The sequence below is a fragment of the Sphaeramia orbicularis genome, chromosome 15 (genome assembly GCF_902148855.1).
Source record: "Sphaeramia orbicularis chromosome 15, fSphaOr1.1, whole genome shotgun sequence".
In the NCBI taxonomy this organism is placed as follows: domain Eukaryota; kingdom Metazoa; phylum Chordata; class Actinopteri; order Kurtiformes; family Apogonidae; genus Sphaeramia; species Sphaeramia orbicularis.
In genome coordinates, this window is record NC_043971.1 from 5,116,348 (window position 1) to 5,144,311 (window position 27,964).

At 36.1% G+C, this 27,964-nt stretch overlaps 1 protein-coding gene across 4 annotated transcripts; it reads left to right on the forward strand.

Annotated features, from left to right (window-relative positions):
* Positions 1–1,092: 1,092 nt before the first annotated feature.
* Positions 1,093–27,667, forward strand: inpp5f (inositol polyphosphate-5-phosphatase F). 4 transcript variants are annotated; one of them, XM_030156241.1, is made up of 21 exons: positions 1,093–1,584; positions 4,285–4,365; positions 4,699–4,835; positions 7,261–7,296; positions 7,556–7,684; positions 7,820–8,005; positions 8,097–8,153; positions 8,992–9,190; positions 10,372–10,551; positions 10,737–10,804; positions 13,132–13,256; positions 13,359–13,436; positions 13,517–13,637; positions 16,287–16,415; positions 16,499–16,616; positions 17,295–17,493; positions 19,742–19,813; positions 19,899–19,972; positions 20,171–20,299; positions 20,379–20,466; positions 21,520–27,667. In XM_030156241.1, exons 1-21 carry the CDS (start codon positions 1,488–1,490, stop codon positions 22,676–22,678), a joined length of 3,462 nt encoding a protein of 1,153 aa, XP_030012101.1. In that variant the 5' UTR covers positions 1,093–1,487; the 3' UTR covers positions 22,679–27,667. The 4 variants fall into 4 exon arrangements, with proteins under 4 accessions (XP_030012101.1, XP_030012102.1, XP_030012104.1 ...); XM_030156242.1 differs by having other exon boundaries at positions 7,838–8,005; XM_030156244.1 differs by lacking the exon at positions 7,261–7,296 and having other exon boundaries at positions 7,838–8,005.
* The last annotated feature ends 297 nt before the right edge of the window (positions 27,668–27,964 follow it).

Consider the following 27,964-nt stretch of genomic DNA (forward strand, 5'->3'; position numbering starts at 1 on the left):
AAAAATATTAATTTATCTGTTTATGAATTTTTTTTTTTAAAAATCTCTGTACACTGTAGTTAAAAAAAAAAAAAAAAAAAAAAAATATATATATATATATATATATATATATATATATATATATATATATATATATATATATACATAAATGTTTTTATAGCTCGTGTTTTACTGTTTATTAATTTATCTACCTGATGACCAGTGTGCATTTGTTTCCATTTCATGTTTTTATTTTTTTATTTTTTATTATTATTTATGTACCTATGCCGATGTGCTTTTGTTTTTATTACATCATGTTTTCATGTTTATATTTTATTATTATTTATTTGGGTGTTAGCTGGCGATATTCATATTTGTTTCATATAGATTTTTAATTTTATTTTATCATTATTTACTTGTTGGTTGGTGGGTTTTTGTTTTATATATCTATCTTTCTTTCTTTCTTTCTTTCTTTCTTTCGTTCTTTCGTTCTTTCTTTCTTTCTTTCTTTATCTGTTTTTAAAATGATTTTTTATATATATAATTTTTCTAAAATGTATTATCATTTTTTTTTCTAAATGTATTATTATTTATTTACCTGTTTAAAAAAAAAAAAAAAAAAAAAAAAAAAAATATATATATATATATATATATATATATAATTTTTCTAAAATGTATAAGTATTATTTATTTTATACATTTTTTTCTAAAATGTATTATTATTTATTTACCTGTTTTATTTTTATTTTTTATATATATAATTTTCTAAAATGTATAATAATAATAATAATAATAATAATAATAATAATTATTATTATTATTTTATATATAGTTTTTTAAATGTATTATTATTTAATTACGTATTTTTAATTTTTTTATATATGTAATTTTCTAAAATGTATGATTATAATTATTATTATTACTACTACTATTATTATTATTATTTTAGATATATATTTTTAACATGTATTATTATTTAATTACCTGTTTAATTTTTTATATATATAATTTTCTAAAATGTATTATTATTATTATTATTATTGTTATTATTATCATTATTATATTTTTTAAATGTATTATTATTTATTTACCTGTAGCCGGTGATGACGGCCTGGGGTCACGTGTCTTTGTTTGGAGCAGGAAACTGTCGGTTACGTCTTGGACGGAACATCTGCTGGGACACTTTCACACTCATTCACTCATGTGGATTCGACTCTAATCTGTCTGCCGTGACTGTGGGAAAAGACGCTTCTCTAGTGGAAACAAAATGTGATGATCAATATGCGTAGAGGCGGAATAAACAAATCCGACACGCATCCAGCTGCTGTTAGCCTGCTAGGTAGCTAGCTACCGTGGCTCGGGCGCCTGTGGGAGACGAGCTAACCGGGGCTAGCCTGTCGCTGTCCGGCTAGCTACAGTACACCTCCAGGACGTGGAAGTTGGTCATTACCCGCACCTGGCTCTTTAGCCAGCCGGTTACTTATTTTCACACAACCTAAAGGGGCAAAATGGAGCTATTCCAAGCCAAAGACGACTACATTCTCCAGAGCGGGGACCGAGCTCTGTGGTGCAGCCGAAAAGACGGGACCATGACGGTCAGACCGGGTACGTACTGGAGGACGGCTCCGTGTACTGGAGCCGGCTATTTACTGGAACTAACACTCATTATTACAGCACACAAGGAGAACAGGCTGATTAGTCGACTTGAGTGTACATAGTTAAGGTTATTTCACTGATATCTTTGCACCTGACACACTTCTGTCTGTAATCCCCCTCATTCGTTCATCCTGTAATGAACGGTACCGACTAATCCACCAGAAATTATCCAGCTGTGTTAGTAGTACAACCCGATTTCCCACTGAAAAAGGGGTCAAAATGTCGAGGTGTTTCATTCCTAAGTCTTGAAATCATCATTCCGGCAGTGCCAACACCCCAGACAGACTCTAAAGTTATTGCCTTGCTCCTTGTGTTACACACTGACACATGACAGCCTTCCCTTCAGACCCAACAGGCTCCAACAAAAAGGAGAATAGCACAGGACTGGATGGCTCTGACATTTAATTAACACTTCTGATGGAATGATACAGTGTGATGAAGTAAACGGTTTATGAAAATATACAAAAAATCTGGTATGACTGCTGCTCATTAAAGAATGTCATATGTCTGGAAGTGTTCCTGGCATCACACCTTGACCACATTACAGAAATGAGACTCCAAATAAGATCATTTCCTCAAGCATGTACTTTACTCATTCACATTTTATTTGTCACTGTATCTCAGAGGCAAATACTGTGTTTCATGCTGCTGCTCTACATATATCTGACAGCTGTAGTTACATGTTAGATTGCAGTTTTTTGTCCTTTTCATGTTTTTTTTAGAGCTATGTGTCGGTCACAGGATGGCAATACTTAAAGCGCTTTCTTAAACTACCAGCTGTATGTAATATAGGTCACATCAGCTCAACCTTAACAACTATTTCAGTAAAAATGCAAAATACAAATTAATGTATCAGTAAAATGATCAGAAAAAACATCATGTGTAAAGTAAAATGTTGACAGGGCCTGTTCTCACACTTTGCAAGCATTTTGCTGATACTGCATACTTCGACTTAAGTAAGATTTGCATACGTTTTACTCATAGTGGAGTATTTTCAGAGTCATATCGGTGCTTGTCCTTAAATAAAGGAACTGAAAACGCTTTCCGTTGCTGGAGACTGGAAGCTGCTGTGAAAAGAACTGTAAGACTGTAAAATACTGTCGACTGTGAGGAAACGGACATATTCCAAGTGAAACATTGGCTGAATCCAAAGTGGAGTTTCATTAGTGATAAGAGAAGTCTGTACATGTTATCCTGTGTGTCGGTTGAAGCCGTATGGCTGTGCAGCCATCCTGAACAGGTTTTTAGTTGCACCACTGTTTCATTATTTAATTGGAAAAAGGGTTTCCACTCCTCACTGGGTTTCCACACCACTCTCGGGCACACACTGAAGTATTTCCATGAAATTAGACTTTCTCAGGGAAGTTGTGGTATTATTTTAGTATTTCTTTCTGTTACACCAACCCTGTGGGGCCCTCACAGCCGGTTCCCTTGTACATGAATTCTCTGCCTGGTGGAACAGGAAGAGTCATTGTCTGAAGCTGCCTACAGTTGATGTTCACCACCCTGAGCCACACCCTTCACATTTTTCTAATTTTCTCCACCACGATGTATAATCCATCACCATTGCTAAGCATTCCTGGTTTCCCTTTGGTTACCAAGTTCTTCCATGACCAGAAGTGACTTCACACTTGGCCTGGTTAAATGGAAACAGGCTGATGTTTTTCTATAAACGAATGACAACGTCTTTAATCATACGACTTGCAATTGTCTTTGCTTTGAGTTTAATCAGAGTATAGAAGTAAAGAAGGGCTGTTTTTTTTTCTTTTCAAAAAAACTTTCATTCCAACATGGTGGAGGAAACAATTAGATCACAGAGCCAATAAATACATAAGACTAAGATCAAGTGAATTTATCTTCGTGGTTAAGATAGAAGATATGTTTATAAATGTTGGCATCAACAAAACCGTGTCAAATGTAGATGAGAGACCTCAGATATGAAAAAACATGATGAGATGAAACAATACAAATACCACAACTAGAGGGAAAAATGTGAAAAAGTGCAAAGAAAACAGTGAATACATGTGTTTTAATACAAGGAAAAACCAGAAATGTAGAATTACACAGAAAACAAAAGGCCATCATGCATGAAGATCTGCAGAAATCCCTTCTTTTAAAAATTTCTTTTTGAGAAAAAAACTGTAAATCAAGCTAATATTGTGTCTTTTCCCTTTAGAGAGTTTATGTTCAGTTTAGATGCCCTAAGAATTCGTCCCATATCTGCCAAACAGCAGTCGTGTAAATGTTTTCACTCAAAATGCATTAAATGATGTTTTTATTTTGATGCATGTTTTATTAATGTTGTTTACCTTGAGCAGAATTGTAGTAAAATATCCCACCTCCCCTTCAGTATTGATTATTTTGACCTGAAGCTTAAAAGGTTAAGAGCGTTGACTTAACATTTAACCACTAACAGAAAACATGCGTATTTCGAGGAACTCTTTGTTTGCTTTGCTCCCAGGTTAAGCTCTAGTGCAATCATTAGGCGTTTGGTGGAAACCATACATAAACATCAGACGAGGTAACATCCGGCCTCAGTGTTTTTTTCCTGTTCGCCTTGGTGAAAGTGAAAGCTTTTCCTGTTGTTTTTGTGTAGCTGCTTTTGATGTTTCCTGTCTGATTTATTTACTTTTTTTTTAAATTTTGCAGCCACAGATCTGTTGTTGGCATGGAACCCTGTGTGTCTGGGTCTGGTGGAAGGTGTTATAGGGAAGATACAGCTCCACACAGGTAACCTTCAAACATATCAAATCATCTGCATTTGTATTTTCTGCCTCTGTGAGATAAATGTGTGTATCTATGATGATGATGATTCAGCTGATGATGGAAGGATTTAAACGCTGTACCACCACTGTGCAAAGTATGTGTTGTTATTCTATCAAATTACGGATGTGAGGCTGATTTAAATATTTATTTACCAGATGTCTTATGCTGCCTTATTAAATAAATCTGTACTTTTTGGCCGGTGTGCAGCTGGTGCCTTCACACCTTTCAGAATGTGAGGAATTCTGCACCCATCATGCAACTCCTCCCACCAACGTCTTTGCTTTTTCCTCTCTGCAGATCTTCCTCTTGGCCTTGTATTAATCCGGCAGAAAGCACTGGTAGGCCACTTACCCGGAAACCACAAAGTCTACAAAATCACAAAGATCGCCGTCATTCCACTGTCTGACGAAGAGCCTCAGGAGCTGGAGCTGGAGGTGTGTGATACTGAAACAACAACACTGAGGCTACATCCACACTAATACATGTTTATTTCATTTAATTATTTACCTATTTAAGTGGGACATCTATGAGAATGAAATGGGGTTTTCAAAGGAGAACTGGCCAAGAACACACAGCATAACAACAAAAAGTCACCAAACAATGCCTGATAAAATGCACAAAATATGACACAACAAGGCAGTGAAAGGAAGATACAAGAGACAATATCCCAGGAATATCAATTACAGTCTTTGAATACATCAGGGAGACAAAATCTGTGGAGTGTTTTCAGATGGTTATTCAATGACAAAATAAGAGAAAGCTGTTGTGTAAAAATCCAGTCATGTAGAGGAGTGAATGTAGTTAGAGATGTGTGGGATAGAACTGCATTTAGACCTGCATGTTGTTCATGTTTGTCCTTTTTGTTATTTTTTTCTGTTCATTTTCTATCTTATTTTGTAAATTTTTGTCTTTTTTTAATTAATATTTGGCTCATGTTTGTCCTTTTTGTTATTTTTTCAGTTCATTTTCTCTTATTTTGTTTATTTTCGTCTTTTTTTTATTAATATTTTGTTCGTGTTTATCGCTTTTTAATTTTTTTTCTGTTCATTTTCTATCTTATTTTGCTAATTTTTGTCTTTTTTTTAATTAAAATTTTGTCCATGTTTGTCCTTTTTGTTATTTATTTCTGTTAATTTTCTATTTTTTGTTCATTTTGGGGGTTTTTTCTTAATATTTTGTTTATGTTTGTCCTTTTTCTTGTAGATTTTCATTTTTGTGCATTTTCATGATTATTTTATTCATGTTTACCTTTGTTTATTTTGTAAATTATTTCTATTTTTGGCTATTTTGTTCATTTTCTGGATTATTTTGTTCATGTTTGTCCATTTTTGTATTTATTCTGTTCATTTTGTCTCCTTATTTTGTTTGTTTTTATCCGATTTCCTTATTTATTTAGTTCATTTCTGATTATTTTGTTCATGTTTGTCCTTTTAATTTTGCTGATTTTCTTGACTTGAAGTTCCATCTTCATTCATTTGTACGTGTTATATTTTGCATCAAACAGACATGTAAACCCTTTGAAACTTGGATTAATTTTAATCTAAAGAAATGAGGTTTTATCTCACATAATACATTCTTGGGTTCTTGGGAGACACCATTTCTCTTTTGGGTGTTCAGTTGGCAAAGTTTGGGAACAACTGGTGTAAACAGCGGAGGGAAGTTTACCTGGTTGTACTTTGTAAACAAAAAACACACTGTACATTTTCCTATATTTACACTGGCATCCACACTTTTAATCTCAAGCATAGAGTTTTGGAAACATTGCTTATCCCGTTTTAAACTCTGAGATTGTGTTTTAATGAAAATGGCTAAAAACACAGATGTTTAGAGAAGATGCTGCTGCCGATTGTGTTTGTTGCCTGATTTCTAGACGTTGCCTTTGACAACCAACAGGACATTGAATTACAGGAGATTCTGTCCTTGTCATCTGTGTCAGAAGCTATCAGACAGTTAAATTCTACTTGTTTTCATGAATCTACATGACCTGATCTCTGTGTTCATCATGGTCTCAGCTTCTCTCATCATCTGACACATATTTGAACCGTGTGATAATGTGTGGAGATTATTTCTGAAACTTTACCCAAACAAAAAACAGAAATTATTTCCATTTTAATACTCATTAGTGTTTAGTGTCCAAAACATTCTGCTCTCTTTTTCTCTCTTGTGCCTGAATTATTGCTTCTGTGATCTTTGCACTAATTATTAAAGCGCTTTTAATTGTGTTCACTATCAGTATAAATTACACTGGGTTACAAAAAAATTGTTTTTGCGAGTTGTGTAGGTTTTTTCAACTGAATTAGGACCATTTTGCACCGCTAAATCCAAAAATGACATCTGTTTTTCTCAATCAGGTCAGGTTTTTTTGCTAATTTGATTTTGAAAAATTTGATCTTCTCACAAAATTGATTACATTTTTGTGACTTTATCAGTTGATTTTTTACATAGTTCTCACCCAAAATAGGGTTTAAGAGAAAATAATCATTTTCTAACAGGATGTATTTATTAAGTGTTACAAACTTTAATTCCTGTAAATTGAATAATAGATATTGATAAAGGTAAGTACATGTAAACTGAACATTAAATCGTCATTGTGCAAAATTCAGGGCATGAACTTTCGTTTCTTCGAACCCCTCGAATGCTCAGCAGCAGGGATATGAAAATGCCCATAAATGTAAGCAAAAATGTTAAAAAGCCAATATGTAGCATAGTTCAGAAAGTTGACCTGATTGAGCAAAATTAATGTGATTTTTGGATTCAGCACACCAAAATGATCCTAAATCAGCTCATAAAACTTAAACAATAAATTTGTTGTTGACCAGTGTTATTTCAAGAAATATTGCTAAGATGTCAGTTTTTCAGGGGAGCTTCATGGATGGTGAGACAGAATATTTTCAAGTGAGTAATACAATAGGGGAGGAGACTAGGATAGGATGCGTTCCCTGCTGTTGTATGTAGTCCTGCAGACTGTGTCCTTAGACATCCTGTAGCCTGATGTAGACTTTAGAGTTTTGACTGTAGGAAAACAGGAGCTGTGTTGTCCTGTTAGTGTTTTCTAGTTTCTGGCTCTGTGTAGTTGATAGTATTACACAAATTGTTCATGTGCACTTTGTTGAGACTTGTAAAAGCTCATAAATTGAATGATGCTTTTTTTCAGCTTTGCAAGAAACATCACTTTGGAATCGACAAACCGGAGAAACTAGCCCAGTCTCCTGATGAGTCCAAATTCTTGATGAAAACTTTAAGCCAGATCAAATCTAACGTTGGTGGGCCGATCAAGAAGAAGGTATTTGTTTCTGTCCTTCTACAACAATTCAACACTAGGTTTCTTGTCTTTCTTTCCTAAAAGCTCTGAAACTCTCTAAGATTTTGCTTGTTTTTCTTTGACTCACTGCTTTCTTCTATTCACCACCCAATCCAGTATTCCCCTGCCTTCCAGGTCAAAGAAAACAAGGAGAAGGAGCGTCTGGAGAGGCGGCTTCTTGATGAACTCTACAAGATATTCATGGACTCAGACTCCTTCTACTACAGCATGACCTACGACCTGACCAACAGTGTGCAGCGTCAGGGGGACTCGGACAAGTCCAGCCTACCCCTGTGGAAACAGGTTCAAAGCATCTGCTTCACTTAGTCCTCATGTTTTTATTATTAAAAGCTGCTTCCATTGAGACTGACTGTAATATTTGTTGTTGTTAAAGGTGGATGACCGATTCTTCTGGAACAAACACATGATTCAGGACCTAATTGACCTTCAGGTAAGGTTTTAGTGCAAGGGTGTCAAACATGTGGCCCGAGGGCTAAAACTGGCCTGCAAAGGTTCCAATCTGGCCTGTAGGGTGACTTGCAAAGTGCAAAAATTACACTGTAGATATTAACAGTCAAGGGTGTCAAATGTTTTAGTTCAGGTTCCACATATGGCCCAGTTATGATCTCAAATAAAATAATAGAATAATAACCTCTAAATAATGACAACTCCAAATGTCTAAAGAAAATAAAGTGCAATTTTGCCAATATTCTGCCTGTTATTAAATGTTTTGTTCCTTTGTAGATCTGATCTGTAATGCACATGTATAAATGCTAAATTGAGGTATAATATTGTTAAAATTGCACATATTGTTTTTTAAAAAATTCATTTTTTTCAGATTATTCACATCTTTTTTATGAAAGGACAGTTTGTAAATGTGAATATTTTCATAATTTAATGTAATTTTTTTTGTTTTTCACTAAAATAAAGACAAAAATTTGGAGTTGTCATTATTTATCGGTTATTGTGTAATTATTTTACTGGTCCCTTGAGGTCAAATTGGACTGTATGTGGCCCCTGAAAGAAAATGAGTTTGACATCTCTGTTTTAGTGCAGTGGTACTGCTAATTATTTGTTTGCACTTTATTTTTTAACCATCAGACCTTTGACATTGTTATTATCTGCTCAGAGTACAGCTGGCCTTACTGAGTGTAAACGTCGCTGCTGTTTGAACTGATAATGCCAGAGCTTTATCTGAACAGTATGAAAATAGTCAGTGAAAGACTATCTCATTCAGATATTTGCAAGCACCTTTTTACACTTTATGTTCCTCTTTCTGGACGCTCCAGGTCCCAGACGTGGACTTCTGGGTGATTCCGATCATCCAGGGTTTTGTACAAGTGGAGGAACTGGTGGTGAACTATAACGAGACATCTGACGAGGAGCGGAGCAGCCCGGAGACGCCGCCACAAGAAGTCGTATGTGTCGATGATATTCATCCCCGGTTCACTGTGGCCCTGATCTCCAGACGGAGCCGCCACCGTGCAGGTACAGTCCTGGTCACCTGTCCATTTTAATCCAGAGGGTGGAGGTCATAAGGTCATAGTGTTTTCACTGCTACCAATAAATCATATGTGTACTATCATCTGTGTATCAGCATGTTTGAAAAAGAAAAAGACCTCAAACCTGAAGAATAAGACATCATTTTATTATCAGCTGGGGATGCAGCAGTTGACATTTATTTTGTATTCAACATTTTTCCACATTTTTTTTCACTAAACTTGCCCTTTTTTTTTTTCAAATTAAAAAAATTTTTTTTTTCAAGGATTTTCTTTTCTCTGTAGCACTTTCAGATTCTTTTGAATGAAAAATACTTTATAAACAGAATTTTTAATTGTTACTATTGTATTATTATTGTGATTTATTAGTTACCTACCAAAGTGGAACCTTTTGGGCCACAAGTGGGGGCCAAAATAAACACAAACACTGTACATCAGACATTGATACACTTTATGTCCTGAACTGCATCTCCTAATATTTCACAAAAACTGTAAAATATCTCAGTAATGTTTTAAGATCTGCGATTATTGACCGTTTAGCAACAACCCTCCTAACTCTTAAAAACATTTTAGTTCATAGCTTTTTTATCTACAGTTTTGTTTTGTCTCATCTCATGTTTGATCCTTTACTGTCATTTTTGATGAAACATTCTAAACATTTAGATGACTTGCAAATGACATGAGAGGTGAGAAATGAGTGATGGCGTCTGTAGACAATGTTTTAAGTGAATACAGCCCTTGGGGGCGCTGTAAAAATCATTTATTTATTTTCTATTGAAGATGCTTGCGGTTTTAACTCGCCAGCATACAGTGCATCATGATTTGGAGCAGAGCTTGATATTTTTCACCAAACCTTTAGTCAATTTGTTTATTTATTGTTATTATTTATTATTTTCAGCCTGTCTTGCCTTCACTTTATGTTTGTAACTCGCTGCTACCAAATGAAATTTCCCCATGCTGAGATCAGTAAAGCCTTATCTTATCTTATCTTATCTTATCTTATCTTATCTTATCTTATCTTATCTTATCTTATCTTATCTTATCTTATCTTATCTTATCTTATCTTATCTTATCTCTGATGTCAGTGAAACTAAGCTAACTTCACTAATGCATCTTAATTGTGTTTGAAGTCTGATCTGTGATATTAATAACCTCCCTCTTTGCTCAAAGGGATGCGGTACAAACGCAGAGGAGTGGATACAGATGGCCATGTGGCGAACTACGTAGAGACGGAGCAGCTGATCCACGTTCACAGCCACACACTGTCCTTCGTGCAGACTCGTGGCTCGGTTCCTGTGTTCTGGAGCCAGGCCGGGTACCGTTACAATCCCCGGCCACGCATAGAGAAAGGTCAGTGAAACTATGATAACATCACTTAAACCTCTTTGGTGTCGTTGCAAATATTTTGACTGGGACTTGGACAGACTGGACACAGGGGATTCACTGTTTCTAAAGAGGAATCTATTCCATCTAATATCTAATGTCTGAGCATAAGCGTGTCAGTCAGTTTCATGTGAATATTTCTGATGTTTCAGGGGAGAAAGAGACCATGTCTTACTTTGCTGCACACTTTGAAGAACAACTAAAACTCTACACAAAACAGGTCAGTTTGTTTTTTGTGCTGTTCATAACATTCATGCATCAGTTTTTTAGTTTCGTAGTAACTTTATTTACCTCATTGTGGTTTTTCTGCCACGTTCGGTTGCACGTAGTGCAAATGGTCTAAATGTAGGTTGTAATGTGCAGTCTTATGTGCAAAACCACTGCAATAAAAGCCTTGTGGTATTAAATTAAAGCTTATTCACAAAGGTATTAGTACAGCTGGTACCAGTTTTGAACATGTATTTAGGAACTCAGTGGTTAAGAAATAAATAGAAGACTGTATTTGAACATTTTGGCCACTATTTTATGTCCTGTAGCTGTAGCTTCAACATCCACTACGGTGAATAAGACTTTATTAGAGCAACTCGAACGTATGAGCTATATTTCATTTCTTATTTTTAACTTTATACTCTTGGTCTGGTTAGTTTTAGTTTCACAATACAATATGGGATCAAAATACCAACATCCTACATCCTGCGACATTGGCATGTTGTTAATTCAGTTCATACTTATTTATCAGATTTGCTTTCGGCCTGTGTATCCTCTAGAATCCACTCATCTAGAAACAGCTTTTTAATTATCCCTATAGTCTGACCAAGAGCCAACTGTGAATCATTCTTTCATCATTATTTTCTGTCTCTGGAGCCTGGGGTTCTTTAAAGAAGTGATAATTTTGCTTTTTTTAAATGGAATGATGCATTTTCAAACATTTCCTTGTGGTCTATATAAACTGTAAATGCTATGCTTGGGTCTGAATTCTTCATTAATTCAACTCCACTTCGGCCACTTGTGTTTGTTAATACAACCAACAACTGAACATTTTAGGTAATCAGCTTTGAGTTTGGACATATTTTCAGTATGGACTACAACCGCTGCTGCTTACAAACAATTATGTTGTACTAGGAGAAATGTTCATGGGAAGTCTTGACCTTATATGTGCAAATGTCGTGACGCAACTAGTTATAAGATGTAACAAATTAAGCAGGATTTGAAATGGGTTGCAGAAATCCACTTGATTTTTGCCAAAACAAATATAAAGATAGCTTTGCAGCACCTGGAGGGTTCAAATTCAAACTTTTTGAACTGTTAGGGTCCAAATACATAAATAAATGAACCAAAGACTAATAAAAGTGGGTTTAGAGAAATATGAGCCCTTTAAAGTAAACTCAATCTTGATCTAGCTTTGAAATAAGGTCCTTTATTGTTGTTGTATTGTGATTCATTGCATGTTTTATTGTTGTTTTATTGTCATTCATTGCATATTTTATTGTTGTTTTATTGTGTTTCTTCCTTTTTTATTGTGTGAAGGATTTTGTGATACAGTTTATCTGAGAAAGTGTTACATAAACAAAGGCTGATGGATTGATTTTCAGCTTCTTATGTCCTTGTTTTTCTTCAGTTTTTTTGTGATGATAACCCTGTATATCATCTTCCATATCATCCAAAAATCTGAACCATTCAAAAAGAGTTTTCACACTGTAAAGTGAAACAAACCATGATCAAATCAGAGTCTGTTTGTTTGGCTAACGGGAGGTTTCACACCTGCAAATTTGTTTTGGATCAAACTGAAAAGTCTGAAAGCCAGGCAATGGATGTCTCTGTATTTAGATCCAATCTGATATATGTGAAATATGAACAGCAGGAAAAATTAAAGTATCAGGGTAAAAACACCTTCTATAAACCAAAGTGTGTGACCTCCCTTTGACCTTAACATGTCTTTTTAACCCTTTTGTTCAGACAATATGAGATTTATTACGTTAATTTTCTGATGTTTTCTACAAGATTTATTTCAACATGTCACATGTGTCTATCTGTTTGTGCTGCTTCTTGTCATGGGGTCAGAGGTCACAATAAATTGTGACTTTAACCTTTAAAGCCCATTTAATTTAGTTTTTGTGTCTTTTAAGTCTGTGCACATTTCCTGTATTTTCCTGTTGTATCTAAAGAAAAGAGAACAAGGAATACATATGTATAAATATGTAATTCAGCTCTGAAAAACAACAAAGCAAATGATGGAATAAGACTTTTGCACAGTGCTGTATATTTTAATTATTTGCCATTATTGAATTTTATAAGATGGAATATTGTGTGTACAGTAGAATAGAACTGAACTGAATAGAGCGGAAATAAATGAATCTCAGCCATTCACAGTTCAGCCGTCTGGTTCAGTGAAAGTGTCTTTAGCTTTAGTAAATGCCTTCAGAATGGAAGTTATTTAACTGTAGTATAATGTTAAGAGTTCACAGGAGTATGTTAAATACTTTATATGTGATACACAAGACCTGTAGAGCTGTGGATGTTTTTCATTCTCACTGTCGTCTTTCTCAGGTCATTATTAACTTAGTCGATCAGGGTGGACGGGAGAAGATGATAGGCGACGCATATCTGAAGCAAGTGTTACTCTACAACAACCCAAACCTCACATATGTGTCATTTGACTTCCACGAGCACTGGTGAGAGAACAAAAACATATTTTCCCTGCAGTGAAATGTGTTACTTTTCCTTTTATATCACAGTAGATGCACTTCCTTATAATGTCTTATCCTGTTTCTCAGCCGAGGTATGAAGTTTGAGAACGTCCAAATACTGACAGATGCGATTTCTGATATCATCACTGACATGAAATGGGCCTGGTAAGTAACGTCTGACAGAACACAACAATAAACCCTTTGTTTCCAACTTGGTTTCATTTGTTTTTCTCTTCCTGTATCAGGGTGGACCAGGCTGGAGTCATCTGCAAACAGGAGGGAATCTTCAGAGTCAACTGTATGGATTGTCTTGACAGGACCAACGTGGTTCAGGCTGCTGTTGCTCGTGTGGTGATGGAACAACAGGTGAGTCCCTAAAGTCGTAAAGCAGGGGTGTCAAACTCATTTTAATTCAGGGGCCACATTCAGTCCAATTTAATCGCCAGTGGGCCGAACCATTAAAATAATAGCATAATAACCTATAAATAATGACAACTTTAAGTTTTTCTCTTTGTTTTATTGCAATAAAAAGCATAAAATTCTGAAAATATTTACATTTACAAATTATCCAAACAAAAAGATGTAAATAACCTGAAAAACTCAAATGTCTTAAGAAAAATAAGTCAAAATTTAACAATATTATGCCTCAACTTCTCATTTTTACACGTGCACACATTACACACAGTGTTACACAAACATTTGGTAACAGGCATGATATTGTTAACATTTTTAAGTTTGGGAAAAAAAGGTTTTTGGACTTATCTTGGTAACAGACAGACAAACAAACCCCGATGAAAACATAACCTCCGCCGTTCCTTGGCGGAGGTAAAAATCATGTTTGTGTTTCAAAAGGCGTGGCTGCATCAGACAGATGCAAACACATGCAAAATTAACAAGAAAATATTAAATTAAATTCTCGACAGTTTCAACATGTCGTGTCCTGGATGTGTGTCATTATTTGCTGAAATATCCCGTTTTGACCTCGATAGAACAGCGCATGTGCAGAAGGAGCATGGGGGTTTGGAGAATGGACCAATATTTCAATCAATCAAAGTTTATTTATATAGCACTTTACACCAACACAAAGAAGATCAATGTGCTTTACATCTAAAAACACGATCAAATTATATGATATAAGATATAAGAACATTTAATTATAAGTTATGAGAACAACAGTTTAATCAAAAACTATAAAAATAAAAATACTTGGTACAGGTCACTGACTTTAGAGTGATTCTTAATGCAGTATTTCACAAATGCATGTGGTGTGTAAAAACTTGTTTCCACCACTGGACTGTATGAGGGCGTGGCAGCTTGGATTCTCTTCAGCTTCTCCGTCATTCTGGATCTGACATCAGTGTTGAGATATGCAAAAGGCACTTAACATAAAAACAGCCAGAGCATATAATCGCTATGAATACATTTTAGACCACTTTTTCTTCGTCGCATTTCATGTGTGTCTTTTTCTATTATCATCATAATATCTGGATATGCCTAAAACCTGGAAGTGTAAACAAGGCTTTTCAGACTGGCACCGTTTCTTATCAAACTCAGAGTTACTTCACCTCAAGGACGTATAGATAATGGGTCTATGTGAAGGTGACAGATGATAGTCTGTAGTGTGTGTGTGATACTAAACTGCACTGTGCTGAACACTGAAGGAAGTAGAGGTGGATATTGTTCCTTCATTTAAGTACATTCACGTCCGCCTCTGTTGTTTAATTCAAATGTATACATCATTTTAAATGTTAATTCTGATATTTGTCATCACTGACTTCTTCAAATCCTTCAACTACCAGTATATTTATGTGAGTTTTGTCATATGAAGCCTTTGAATCTGCTAGTTTGTCGCGAGCTTACTGTATTTGCATATCAGATTATACTGGCATCTGCATTTATTTGTTCATCAGAGCTCCAACATACTGAGAATACACATTTGGCCCACATTAAAACACAAACAGTGGCAAATGTTTTACAGGAAACAGACTGGATTCTTTTGTCAGGATATTTTGAACAATTTGGAGTTTTTGAAGATAATAGAAATTGAGCCAAACAATCAAAAATCCACACACATATTCTACCGTTATTCTGTTATTATGATAGTAATGATAATAAGTGTTATTTTAAAAGCACCTTTCATGACACCCTGGGACACAGTACAGCAGAGGATAAAAAAGACAATACATAGAATATAAAAGAAAGAAAGAAATAGATAAAAAAGGAATTATGATACATAAATGATAATGATGATATTATTCAGAATTGGACTGGTGTCATGTAAATAGTATGTAGTGTTTAGATATTCTGATTGAGGCCTTTTTCCAATTTAAGCTGTTGATGCAGATGACTCCATGTTATTCCAGTTTATGAGGGTCATATGGACGTCTATACGGTACAAGAAAGTGTGGGTGTAGTGCAGGTTGACACACAGCTGATAGCAGCAGGTTTTTATTGAAAAAACGACCTTTAGACATTTTTTAAAGGGCAGAAGGCTGAGTTCACACAATGAAAAACATTGAATAAATGGATGCTTGCTACAAGGAATATGTGTGGAAGATGAACTCTCACTAGTCATGTAAACGGCTCATTTATGGATCCGTAAAAAGTCATGAATTTGTTCAAAATCAAGGCCTTAGCCCTCCTTAAAATGTATAATTAATCCTTAAATCTGACACTCAAAGGTCTTATTAATCCCACAGACACAGTAAATGATATTGCTATATTTTTTTGGAAATCTTTGTACAGAATTAGTCAAATGTGTAATTAGTTGTAATGATTGAGACTGGTTGAACACAATAACTATGAGGCCTGTTAGACTATTATTTATGTGAATGGAAGGAATGAAATTTGGCCAAACATGCCTTGAAAAGTCAGAAATTTGGTTTCATCAAACCTGTATTTAGATTTTTTTGTTTGTTTTTAGAATAAATTAAAAAAGGGAATATTTTCTGTGTGTAAACTCATGTCTAGCTGTGACTACAAGCCTGTTTATATGCTTTTATTTCCTTCCTACAGCTGAAGAAGCTGGGTGTGATGCCTCCAGAGCAGCCTCTGCCTCTTAAATGTTACAGGATTTATCAGATCATGTGGGCGAACAACGGAGACACCATTAGCAGACAATACGCCGGCACAGCAGCGCTCAAGGTAAGGCCACATCTACGACTGTGTGACCTGGTTTCACCTCGGATTGTTATGTGTGTTTCACACCGTTTGGTTTGTTGTTTTAGGGAGACTTCACCAGGACGGGGGAGAGGAAACTGGCAGGTGTCATGAAGGACGGGGTGAACTCTGCCAACCGCTACTACCTGAACCGCTTTAGAGACGCTTACAGACAAGCAGTCATTGGTACGAAACATACAGATACTGATACATATATATGGACAAAAGTATGCGGACACGTTGAATTCAGGTGTTTCTTTTCTAACGGGTCTGGGATACAAAACAGTAATGACAACTGTTTTAATATAGTTTTATATTGGGATAAATATCATTGTATTGCATTGGTTAGTTGGGTTTAAATTATGTTTGCTTCTAAAATGCCTCAGAGTTTTTCTAGGTTTTTACTTAATTTCTCTCAACATTGATTCTGTTTTGTTTTTTTAATCCATGACTATGATTTTAAATGCTCTACCTTTAAATTTCTTAAATATTTTTCCTGCTCTGACTGTAAATGATAATTTTCTACTACAACTAACCAACTACTTTCTTCACATCTCACTGAGGAAGAAAAATCTCACATTAAACTTTAAGGAAATATTAATGTTTTTATCTCAAATCAACATGAACAGGACATCTTGCAGCTGTAGACATATGTCCCAATATTTTTGTCCATATAGTTTATCAACAACAATATTGTGTGCAATGCAATGATATTTATCCCAATAGAAAAAGAAAAGAAACATCTGAATTCAACATGTCTACATACTTTTGTCCATGTATCGTATGTGGAGCCCAGGTTGAGACATAAGCGCCTGTACCCAGACCCACTGCTACTGTAAAAACCCTTCCTGTTTCTCTCTGCAGACCTCATGATGGGTTTGCCAGTGACCGAGGACCTTTACTCCATCTTCAGTAAAGAGAAGGAACATGAGGAGAAAGAGAAGGAGAGTCAGAGAGGAGCTCAGGAGCAGGTCAGCCTCCTGCTGCAGACGTACATGCAGCTTCTACTGCCAGAAGATGAGAAGTTCCACGGAGGCTGGGCGCTCATCAACTGTGACATGAGGTCAGTGGACAACGGTTTAGAATGATAAAATTAGGGCTGATTTAATTAGTGATTAGTCTCTTGACTATTTTTTTTTTCAATTGACCATTTATTTAACCAGGCAAGACAGATTAAGAAAACACTCTTATGTACAACTGTGGCAGGGCCTTTTGAGGGAGAGGGAAAAGGGAGCCAAAAAACAACATTAAAATTAAACAAATAGGGCAATCTATCAGTTGCTTTAATTATAAAATGTCTAAACTTTGTGAAAAATTCAGAATCAGAAGATGAAGAAAAAGTAGGTCATTAATTTATTGATTAAAAAACAAAGTGCATTTTGGATCCTGGTGTCTGTAACGTATGACTCGGCTTCACTTCCTGATGAAAATAAATCAAAATAATCCGCACTAAGCATATTTTGTTCATTTTGTTTTTATATTGTCAAAGCCAGCATGAAGAATAAGCACTAAATGTACAAAAATAAACAAAAACATCAATGAAATTACCAAAATTATTGACAAGGATAAACAAAATAACAACAAAATTAATAACACCTTTAAAACAAAACAAACAGAAAACACTGGTCTACAATTTTTTAGAAATGATTTGCTTCAAAAATTAAATGTGCTAAATGTTACGAATTTTAATAAGACTAATTGGAAAATAAATGACAAAAGTGCTGGTTTGCTGATGTTTTCAAGGTATATGATTAAGTGTTATTACACATATGTTGGTTTATGTACATTTATATAATAGTTTTATAAATCTTCCACTAAATAGAACCTGTAAAGTGAATGTATTCTAATGTGCAGACAGTGTTTTGAAGTAGATCTTGTAGCTCTGAGACAAATATTCCTTTTGAGTCAAACCCATTCTCTTGTTAATTCTTGAATTTCACATTTTGACCCAAGGCTGGATCTTGGAAAGTTCAGCCAACCAGCATTTTTGACTTGATTTTTCTTTATCAGTGACTCTCATGTGGTAAAATTTCATTACTTTTATTCTGGAAGCATTTTCCTTGTAGACCAGTGAAATTAAAGTAATAACTTAGATGAGATAGATTTATGTGTTTTTTTTATTGATCCCATGACAAGGAAATTCAATGGGTAAAAAAAAGAATAAAATAATTAAATTAAATGAACAGAAAAGAATCAAAGTTTTCAATATAGAGGATAACATAGATAAGAAATAAACAGAAAAAAATTAATCAGTAAAGAGAACAAAATAAAGTATGTAGAATAATGAACAAAATGATAAAGAGTATCAACACAAAATAATAAACAAAATAATTTTAAGAAAACTAAACAGTAAATTAGCAACATAACCAATAAAACTGAACCAGAACAGACTCCAGAATGGCCAAAAAAAGAGCGAACATTAACTCTATAATTGTTTCATCTCAATCACATTGTTTTATTAATTTTTCTATGAAATGAATGTACAATGAGGAGTTTATTCATTTAATTGTGAAAATCTGGAATAAAAACTAGTCTGAGGTGGAATCACAACACTAGGACTCAAATTTATGAATGGATAATGAACATTGATTAATCAGTAAATGTTTGCAGCTCCTTCACGTTCATTTAAAGGTTGAATTAGGGCTGATTTAATGGATCAGTGTGTCATATTTCGTGTCATCTCACACACTAGAACTTTGGATCATTAGAATATATCCATGAAATCAACTTCTTTTTCTTTTTATATTTTATTTGAACTTCTTCACATAGACATACATAAAAAAAAGCAAACCGAAAAAAGCAATAACTAAACGATGGATGACACAAGAAGAACCCATAATAAATAATTGGATCGACATAACCATGGGAATTTATAGGATGGAAAGAATAACCTTCATCGTAAATTTGAAGATGAATTTTTTTGTGCAACACTGGGAGGGATGGGTGAGATATGTGAAGCCTTGGAGACCTGATTTTGCTGAGATGACTGCATGAATATGAACCCCAAAATCCTCTGAAGGAGAAATGTTTTTATGTTTTTAAAAAATGTTTATTTATACATTGCTTCTGAAATCCTGTATGCCAAGACAATAATGAGCTGCTGTAAATGTTTGTTTTTTGGGTTTTTTTTTTAACACCCACTCTGGATGAATATAGTTTGTGTATCTGTGTAATTTTTCAATGTTTGTAAAAATTTAAATTCTTTCAATAAAAAGAGAATTTAAAAAAAAGTAAACCTGCTGTACCTGACATTGTTACTGGATGAAATCAGCTTTTAAATGAATTATTGATTTTTCTTGGTTTCGTTCCAGTCTCATCGACGCAAACAACAAAGACGTGGACGTGTTGCTGCTTCTGTCTGACAAGGCTTATTACATCGCTTAGTGAGTGTCAGCTTAAATACATCAAACATTCCACTGCAGATATTTTCATGGATCCGCTCATGTTTATGTTTATGTTTGTTTGTAGCTATGATGAAGAAGCGGACAAGGTCAACCAGTACCAACGCCTGAACCTGGAGGGTTTGGAGAAGATTGAGATCGGTAAGTCTGAAGTGGGAATCAAAGCAGAAGTAAAGGTTTTCACATCACATCTCACTGACTCACCAACACTTCCCAAAAATGTGCTTAACAGTTTCTCAGTAACCTTTCAGCAGTATCTTCACTCCGTGTGATTCATGTAAGGAAAGCACGTCACTAAAAATGGAAGTTGGGGTTTTTTTGTTTGTTTTTTGTTTTTAGGTCCGGAGCCGACTCTGTTCGGGAGGCCCAAGTACTGCTGTATGCGGCTGCATTACAGGAACGAAGACACCAGTGGGTATTTCCACACCCTGAGAGCAGCCACCCGGAACCCAGAGGATGATGGGAAAGGTAAAGGGCTGAACCGCTGAAGGGCTTTAATGCAGTTAAACTGTACATGTGCATTAATATGTACAACTGTGTGTTTCAGATACGTTACAGTGCATCGCAGAGATGCTTCGGATCACGAAACAGGCCACAGGGATGGACCTGCTGGTGGTGGAGAAGAAACTGGAGAGGTGACCACTACGACTGTGATTGTTTTTTCATTTGTTTTATTTTCTTTTTCTTTTAGATTTAACTTTCTCTTTTTTCTCTTTATTTTCTCCTTTTTTTCCCCTTCTTTTCCTCTTTTATATTTAATGCCCTTTTTCTTTTCTCTTAGTTTCCTTTCTTTTTTCCTCTTGTTTTCTCCTTTGTCTTTATATTTTATTTTCTCCTTTTTTATTTTAATTCTCATTTTTCTTTTATATTTAATTTCTTCTTTTTCTTTTTTTTCCTCTTCTGTTTTCTCCTATCTTTTATATTTTATTTTCTCCTTTTTTATTTTCAGTTCTCATTTTTCCTTTATATTTAATTTCTTTTTTCTTTCTTCCTCTTCTGTTTTCTCCTTTATCTTTTATATTTTATTTTCTCCTTTTTTATTTTCAATTCTCTTTTCTTTTTCTTTTTTCCTCCTGTTTTCTCCTTTATCTATTACATTTTTTCTTTTCTTTTCTTTTCTTTTCTTTTCTTTTCTTTTCTTTTCTTTTCTTTTCTTTTCTTTTCTTTTCTTTTCTTTTCTTTTCTTTTCTAAACCAAAGAGCAGCAGCACACATTACAATTAAACTAAACAAACTATGTTGATGATTTTTTTTCTGACACAAACAAATTAAAAGCAATAAAATTAAACCGAATGTTTCTTTTAGTGTTCCAAAACAACACCGGAGTTTGATCAGACTTTTCATTTAATTTAGAAGTTATTAACTCATCCTAACAAGGACAATAAAAAATGTGAGTCATTCTACGGAGGAGCATTTCAGGAAAAACTACTGTTCAGTCATCACTGGGATGTAGTCGATGATCATTTAGATACTGTTCAAGGTCATCAATGTACACTGGTTTATCAGATCACATCCTGATAAATCATTTCATTTTCCAGCACAGTTCTCTAATGGTCAGATGAAAAACTCAGTTATATCTGTACAACACATCTGAAATGCAAAATTCCATGTCAGCATGTTTTATACTTTTAGTTTTGATTCCATGATAGGAGATCTGTGTGACTACATTTTCTCTTCTGTGTGTTGCAGGCGGCAGAGTAAACCTCATGAGGATATAATGGGGATCCAGAACAAACCAGCAGACCAGGTCCAGGGTAGTTCTGGTCTGGCACAAGGTAAAAGCTTCCTTCTCAACAAATTCTCCTCCCTCAACCAGAAGGTGAAACAAACCAAGACAAACGTCAACATCGGGCCTTTCGGGAAACTCGGCAACTTCTCCAAGCCCGATGTGAAAGTGAATTTTCTGAAACCGACTATGCACGTCAACCTGTGGAAGTCCGACAGCAGCCTGGAGACGTCGGATGGAAACCCCGGCGCCGGAGGGCTCAAAGACATGGGAGACGAGCACTCTGGAATCTCCTCTGACTCTGACTCTTATAATTCTGACCCCGAACACCCCTGCTCCGGGTCCTTGGAAAACGTGGACTATGTACTGCCCAGCTGTGGGATCGTAGCATCAAACCCTCGCCTGGGAAGCCGCTCCCAGTCCATCGGCAGCGTGGAGCTAAACATCCCGTCCGTCATCCGGGTCACAGGCTGCGACGGGAAGCAGGAGATCTGCTCCCAAGAAAACGACGACAAATCCCCCGGGGCCGCCTCCGTGGCTGAAGAGGCCATTCTGATTGACTTTGGTACACCCATCGACGCTTACTGCCACCAGTTTGTCCAGGACGCACAAACTCACCCGGTCGAGGTGTTTGGAGAGCGACCGCCGGCCGCCGTACCCCCGCCCAACCCCACGGTACCGGCGCCGAACAAGACCCTGGCAGACTCTGACAAACACCCAGGCTCCCAGCCCCAGCATCTGCAGGAGGAGCCGCCGCAGCTCCCCAGGCCATCGCAGCTCGACGTCCAATCCACTACCTCCACTTCCAGCCTCCTCACTGTCCAGAAACCCAGCTCCGCGGTGTCCGGAGGCTCTCAGAGGAGCCTGTCCTCGCAGCTGGAGGGCAGCCTGGGCCCCTCGCCCGCCGACAGCAACGGCAGCCGAGTGGTGTCCCCCTTTGCCAAGATCAAGAGCTCCATGGTCCAGGTGGCCAGCCTCACCCAGGCAGGACTCACCCAGGGCATCAACTTTGCTGTGGCGAAGGTCCAGAAGAGCCCGGAACCGGACACCGTCAACGAGGCCCAGGAGAGCGAGCTGAAGGCAATGTTTACACAGTGCCAGACCAGGATCATTCAGATCTAGTGCTTTCCTTGTAGCAGGATTTTGTAGTCATAAGCCGTGTAGAAAACGTCCAGTACGGTAGCAGTAGCAAAAGCTTGCACATGGCGTCACTACTCGGCCAAGTAACGCGCTCTTAAATTTACCCTTTAGTTGAAAATTCCCATGTGAATGATGTACAGAGTCTATAAAATATATATATTCAAACCTGGTGAGACGGTGACCATGTTTACATGCACATGACCGCAGACAACAGGGACGTGGAGGTCTGAGGCTCTGGTTCTTATCAGACGTTCAGCTCACATCCCTTTGTCCTGAGAGGTGGGGAAGTTTGGAAATTGCAATAATGGTGATGTTAGATTTTTAATGTAAATGAACCAGAACTTTAGAATGAGTATATAAATGGTATATACAAAATGTTAAAAGGGCAGTATGGGACATTTGCACGCGTTCTGTACTTAGATGATGGTAATGTGCTGGGATTGAGCCGTTAGTTGGCGGTTCTGAGCTCAGTGGAGCTTATAATGTACAGGGTAGAAAACAAGGGAGACGTAGAAGAACTTCAGTTTGAGAGTAAGGCTTCTGTGGAAAATCAGATCCAGGTCCTCTTTGTAGAAATCTGAGTACAGGCTTTTGTCAGATATCACAGAGACAGTTGATGATGAGCATCTTTTAAAGTAAATGATCCATTCGATCATTGGGATCTAGTAAATCTCAAATTATGACCCATGTGTTCATCCTCTGCTTCAGTTGGTGCCAGTGGTGAATTTAACCAAAGATGATGGAACTAAACCGGGAAGATTCTACCGCAGCTCTTTGACTATTGATCAAAACAAAACCCTAGCATGTGGCTAATTAGCTTAAACTTCCAACATTACCCAATGCTCTCCTAAACTGTACGAGTTTCTCACTTAATTAGCTCTGCCCAAGAGCTGTTAAAGTCCTCTGGGTTGTTTTTCTAGTTCTGTAAACAAATTAGACTTGTACGGGGTTTAGCACAGGAGGAAACAGCAGATATTCTGCAAAATAGTGTCAGGAGAGAAGAAGAAACAAAACTAAAATGACCAAATCTCTGAAAAAGGAAACTCTTTGTAAGTAGATGTGAGTCTACATTCATTCTTGCTGTTGACAGAACTATAAAAACACAGATAGAGGAAAGAATCCTGCCACTGGTCGACCAGATAAACTCCAATAATTATCTTTTTCCCGCCTCGTTTTTTATGGATCTGCCCCAAAGTGAAGGGGTTTGAAGTTGGACCATGCTCTGTGAATAGCTTTGAGGTCATAACACGTTACATACATTTAAAAAAAACAAAACTAGAGAATATTTCTAACCCATGTGTCAATGAAAACTTGTAGTTTATGGAACAGATTTCTACTGATACGGTTTCCTACAATGAAAGAGCAACGAATCCTGTTTTTCCACAGCGGGTTTGCAGCATATTTCTGTGCATGTAAACATGTCGCCGTTATTCTCGAACGCCCGCCACACTCGCACGTGAGGTCGACAATAACGACCGACTGCGACGAAGGCCGGTCGACGAACGTTAGCTGCATGTGAGCGACCAACCAGGATCTACCATGTACTGTACGTCATCCCGTATGTGCAGGTCACTTATTGGCGTTTGTGATAATAGACCAGGTGTTGGAGGGTCCGACCAAATCTCCTCTATAACGCCCCCCCCCCCACAGAGGAAAACTACTCCGTGTTGAATATTACCCTTTGTATAGCTAAGGCGACATACTGTACGTAGTTATTCTATGTAATATCAATGTTGTCAAGTGTAACATAGAAGATATAACAGTCTAGAAGTTATTACTACACAAGAGCTTAGTAAGAGTATTCTGGTTGTCGATATGTACAGTGAGTATTGTATGTTTATTATCTGTTCCCTGAGTAGAGCCTTCCCTTCAGCTTTTGTATTGGTGGTAGGGTGGCATTATATTCCGAAAGCGCTGTCATTAGAAATCACTGAGGAACCAGGAGACGACTGGTTGGTTTTGATAGATTAATACGTTAAGATAACTCCTCCGCTAACGGTTGTTAGGGTTCTAATCACGAGGGTTTGTTTTCAGCCGGCGTTTGACCTTCGACGTTGCATGTTGCAAGGCGTGGAGAGTAGCATATAGTAGATATATATGCAATCGCACCCATTCGACGATTAGAAACACTGATGCTTTATGCACTCCCCAAACTCAAAGCATATTTGCCTTAAACAGGGAACGATATGGGATTATGTATATCAGGTATTTATGGCAAAATCTACCTTTTTAAGTCCGTTCATACATGTTACATTCGCCGTACTGTGTAAAAGATCTCGTTCAGGGTTACTGTGTGTCATTAGGTTCATCCTGGGATATTTCACTCCACCGGAGGCAGAAAGATGAAAGACGTGGGCAGGTTTTAGACTCGCTCGTGGGTGGGGATGTGTTACTGAAGGTGCAGCTGCTGGACTTTATCGTCTGAGGGGGAAAAAATCGGATATTACAAGAATAAAGTCATAAGATTTCCACAGATAATGTATTTGAAAAAGAATAAGATCATTATATTAGAGGTATAAAAACAGTTTTTGAGGGAAAAAGTTGGATATTGTGAGAGTAAAAGTGTAGTATTAAGAGAAAAAGTCTCAAAATTCAGATAAATTCACAATACTAAAAGAATAAAGTCGTGTTTTTTATGGTTGACATTTATTAGTAGAAATAATGAGACGTAATGGAACCATAAGTCTGTGGGTTAAAGAGTTCATAAATGTATGTAATTCGTAAAACTAGTTTTATTAGTAAAAAGGTAAAAAAAAAAACTCCCTCTGCTGCGTTTGGGTTCAACTGGGAATTTTGACAACTCCCCTCATATTTTTAGTCTTGTTTTTCATTAAAACTACAACTTTGTTTTCATAACTTTCACCCTAAAATACCCTTTTTTGTACATTTTCCTTTAAACTTCTATTGTTTTTTTAACTTTTTTCCCAAAAATATTAACACTTTATCTTCAAATATTCTGACTTGTTTTCTCTGAATTTTATAACTCCATTCTCCAAATACAGACTTTTTTTCTGTCAGACTGCTGCATTTGTTTTATGCATTTGCTTTTTCCTCATGGAAAATCCAATGTTTTTTTTAATATTACAGCTGTTTTTCTCAAACTATTACAACTTTTTTTCTTACTATTATGACTTTCTTTCAGTCTGCTGCATTTGTGTTTTGACATATTGCAATATTTAGACTTTTTCCTGATTTAAAAATGCAGCATTTCCTTTTATTATTATTACATTATGGCTTACTATTTTGTTTTTTGTTTGTTTTTTTTTTATAATATTTTGACTTTTTTCAGATCGGAGTGTTTTTTTCAGCTCATGCGTTTTTCCTCATAAAAAATACAACCTAGTCATATTTTAGTGGATTTCGTCTTTTAATCTGTCTTTTTTTTTTTTTTAATTAAAGACTTATTGTATATATTTTATTCTCATATTTTTCTGATTATTCTTGACTTTATTGTCCTTTTTTCTCTTAGTCTATTGCATTTAGTTCTGCTTGGAATTTTTACAACTGCCATAGATAGTATTGAGCCTTTTCCTTGTGAAAAAGACACTTTTTCTCTTAATTTCATGTCTTTTTTTCTATATTCTCATTCAGCTTCAATAAATATTTAGCCTTATTTTTCTCTTACAATGCTGCATTTGTTTAGGTGGGAACTTGGAAAACTAGTAATACTAAACCTTTTTTCTTGTTGGAAAATCAAAACTTTGTCTTAATATTTTGACTTTTCACAAATACTACTTCATCCCTGTTTTATTTTGAAATTTCCCCTGAAATATTATGCAAAACTGTTGTCTTAAAATATTGCAACTTAAGTCTTAAAATATTATGCTTTATTTTCTCTCAGGCTGCGTTCAGGTCAGCTGGGATTTTTGACAACTGCCATAATATTATTTAGTCTTTTTTTTTTAGTTTTTCTTGCCATGTTCGACTTTTTCACTCCAGATTTTCTGACTTTATTCTTCTAATATCACATGTTTTTCTTTAATCCTTGTGTTTCTTACACTCCTTCATACGTCCGAGCTCCTTTAAACCTTTTGTCCTCCTGTTTTCCCTCATGACTTTTCTCCCAGAATCCCTCGCTGCACTGCCCTGAGGTCTGTAACACAGAGATAGAGGCCCGTCCAGTTGAATAATGATCTGATCTGCCTGGAGTTGAAATATCCCACGATAAAGGGTCACATATTCCATGTTGCGTGTTTTATTTTTAGCCTGTTTGCTCACCAGCAGATAAGACGTGGGATACTTGTATATTTCATGGGACTAACTGTTATTAGATGGACTGTAGCCTCGGCTGCTGTATTTTTCCGTCGTTGAACCTGCTGATAGTGCGTGATGCTGCCAAAGCTTTAAGGTGATCTGTACGTTTTATTGCAGAGGGTAAAATGTGTGTGTGTTTTCTTTTCTTTCTTTTTTTTTTTTTTTAATTTCCTGTATAAACACTGAAGCAGTTCTCGCACATAGAGCAGAAAATCTGTCCTGAAGCGGTTGCGTAAAGCGAAAAAAAAAAAACAGAAATCCTCAACATTCCTGACAAAGAGTAAATTCTCGAGTGTTTCCGTCTGGTTTTATTTTATATGCAATATGAAAACGCCGTTCTATTTGATCCCGTATCCGCTGGGTGAGACCTTTCCTCTTTTTTTTTTTCTCCTTTTTGTTTTTACACAAAGTGCTTTTGCATCCACCTCTTCATCGTTCGTCATCGTCGTCATCCTCCCGTTCAGACCCGACTATCATGTGACTCCAGGGTCTTAAAGCATTTTATTTGCACTGTTCAAGCACATTTTGGTCATGGATTTTCCTCTCTACTATGTGACTGTTGTCATCTTTTTTTCCACGGTGTACTGAGATTGTATTGTATATTAAAGTATCCTATTTATTCTTATCCTCTTTGGGTGTGTTACTTGATAACAAAGTGCACTGTACACTTTTTGTCTAGGAAGATATTCCATTTGAATAAAAAGTATGTAAAAAGAACAAGCGTTGCATGAGGTTTATTGTCAAATCGGTTACAAAAAAACCACCACGGGACTCTTTTCTGTTCTTTTTCATGACTGATTAATTGGCCAAATACAGCGAATAATGACTCAAATAGAAGGAAAAAAAAAAGCACCACAGGGTATAATCTTGGGTCCCTTACTTTGTCATTTACATATTTGAGTAAAAACACTTTCTTTGTACGTAAACTGTACAATCTGAGCCACAGAAATGGCTGGTGTGGATTAAGGCATAGTTACAAAGACAAAGATGTTAAAGTATAAAACTAGAGCTGCA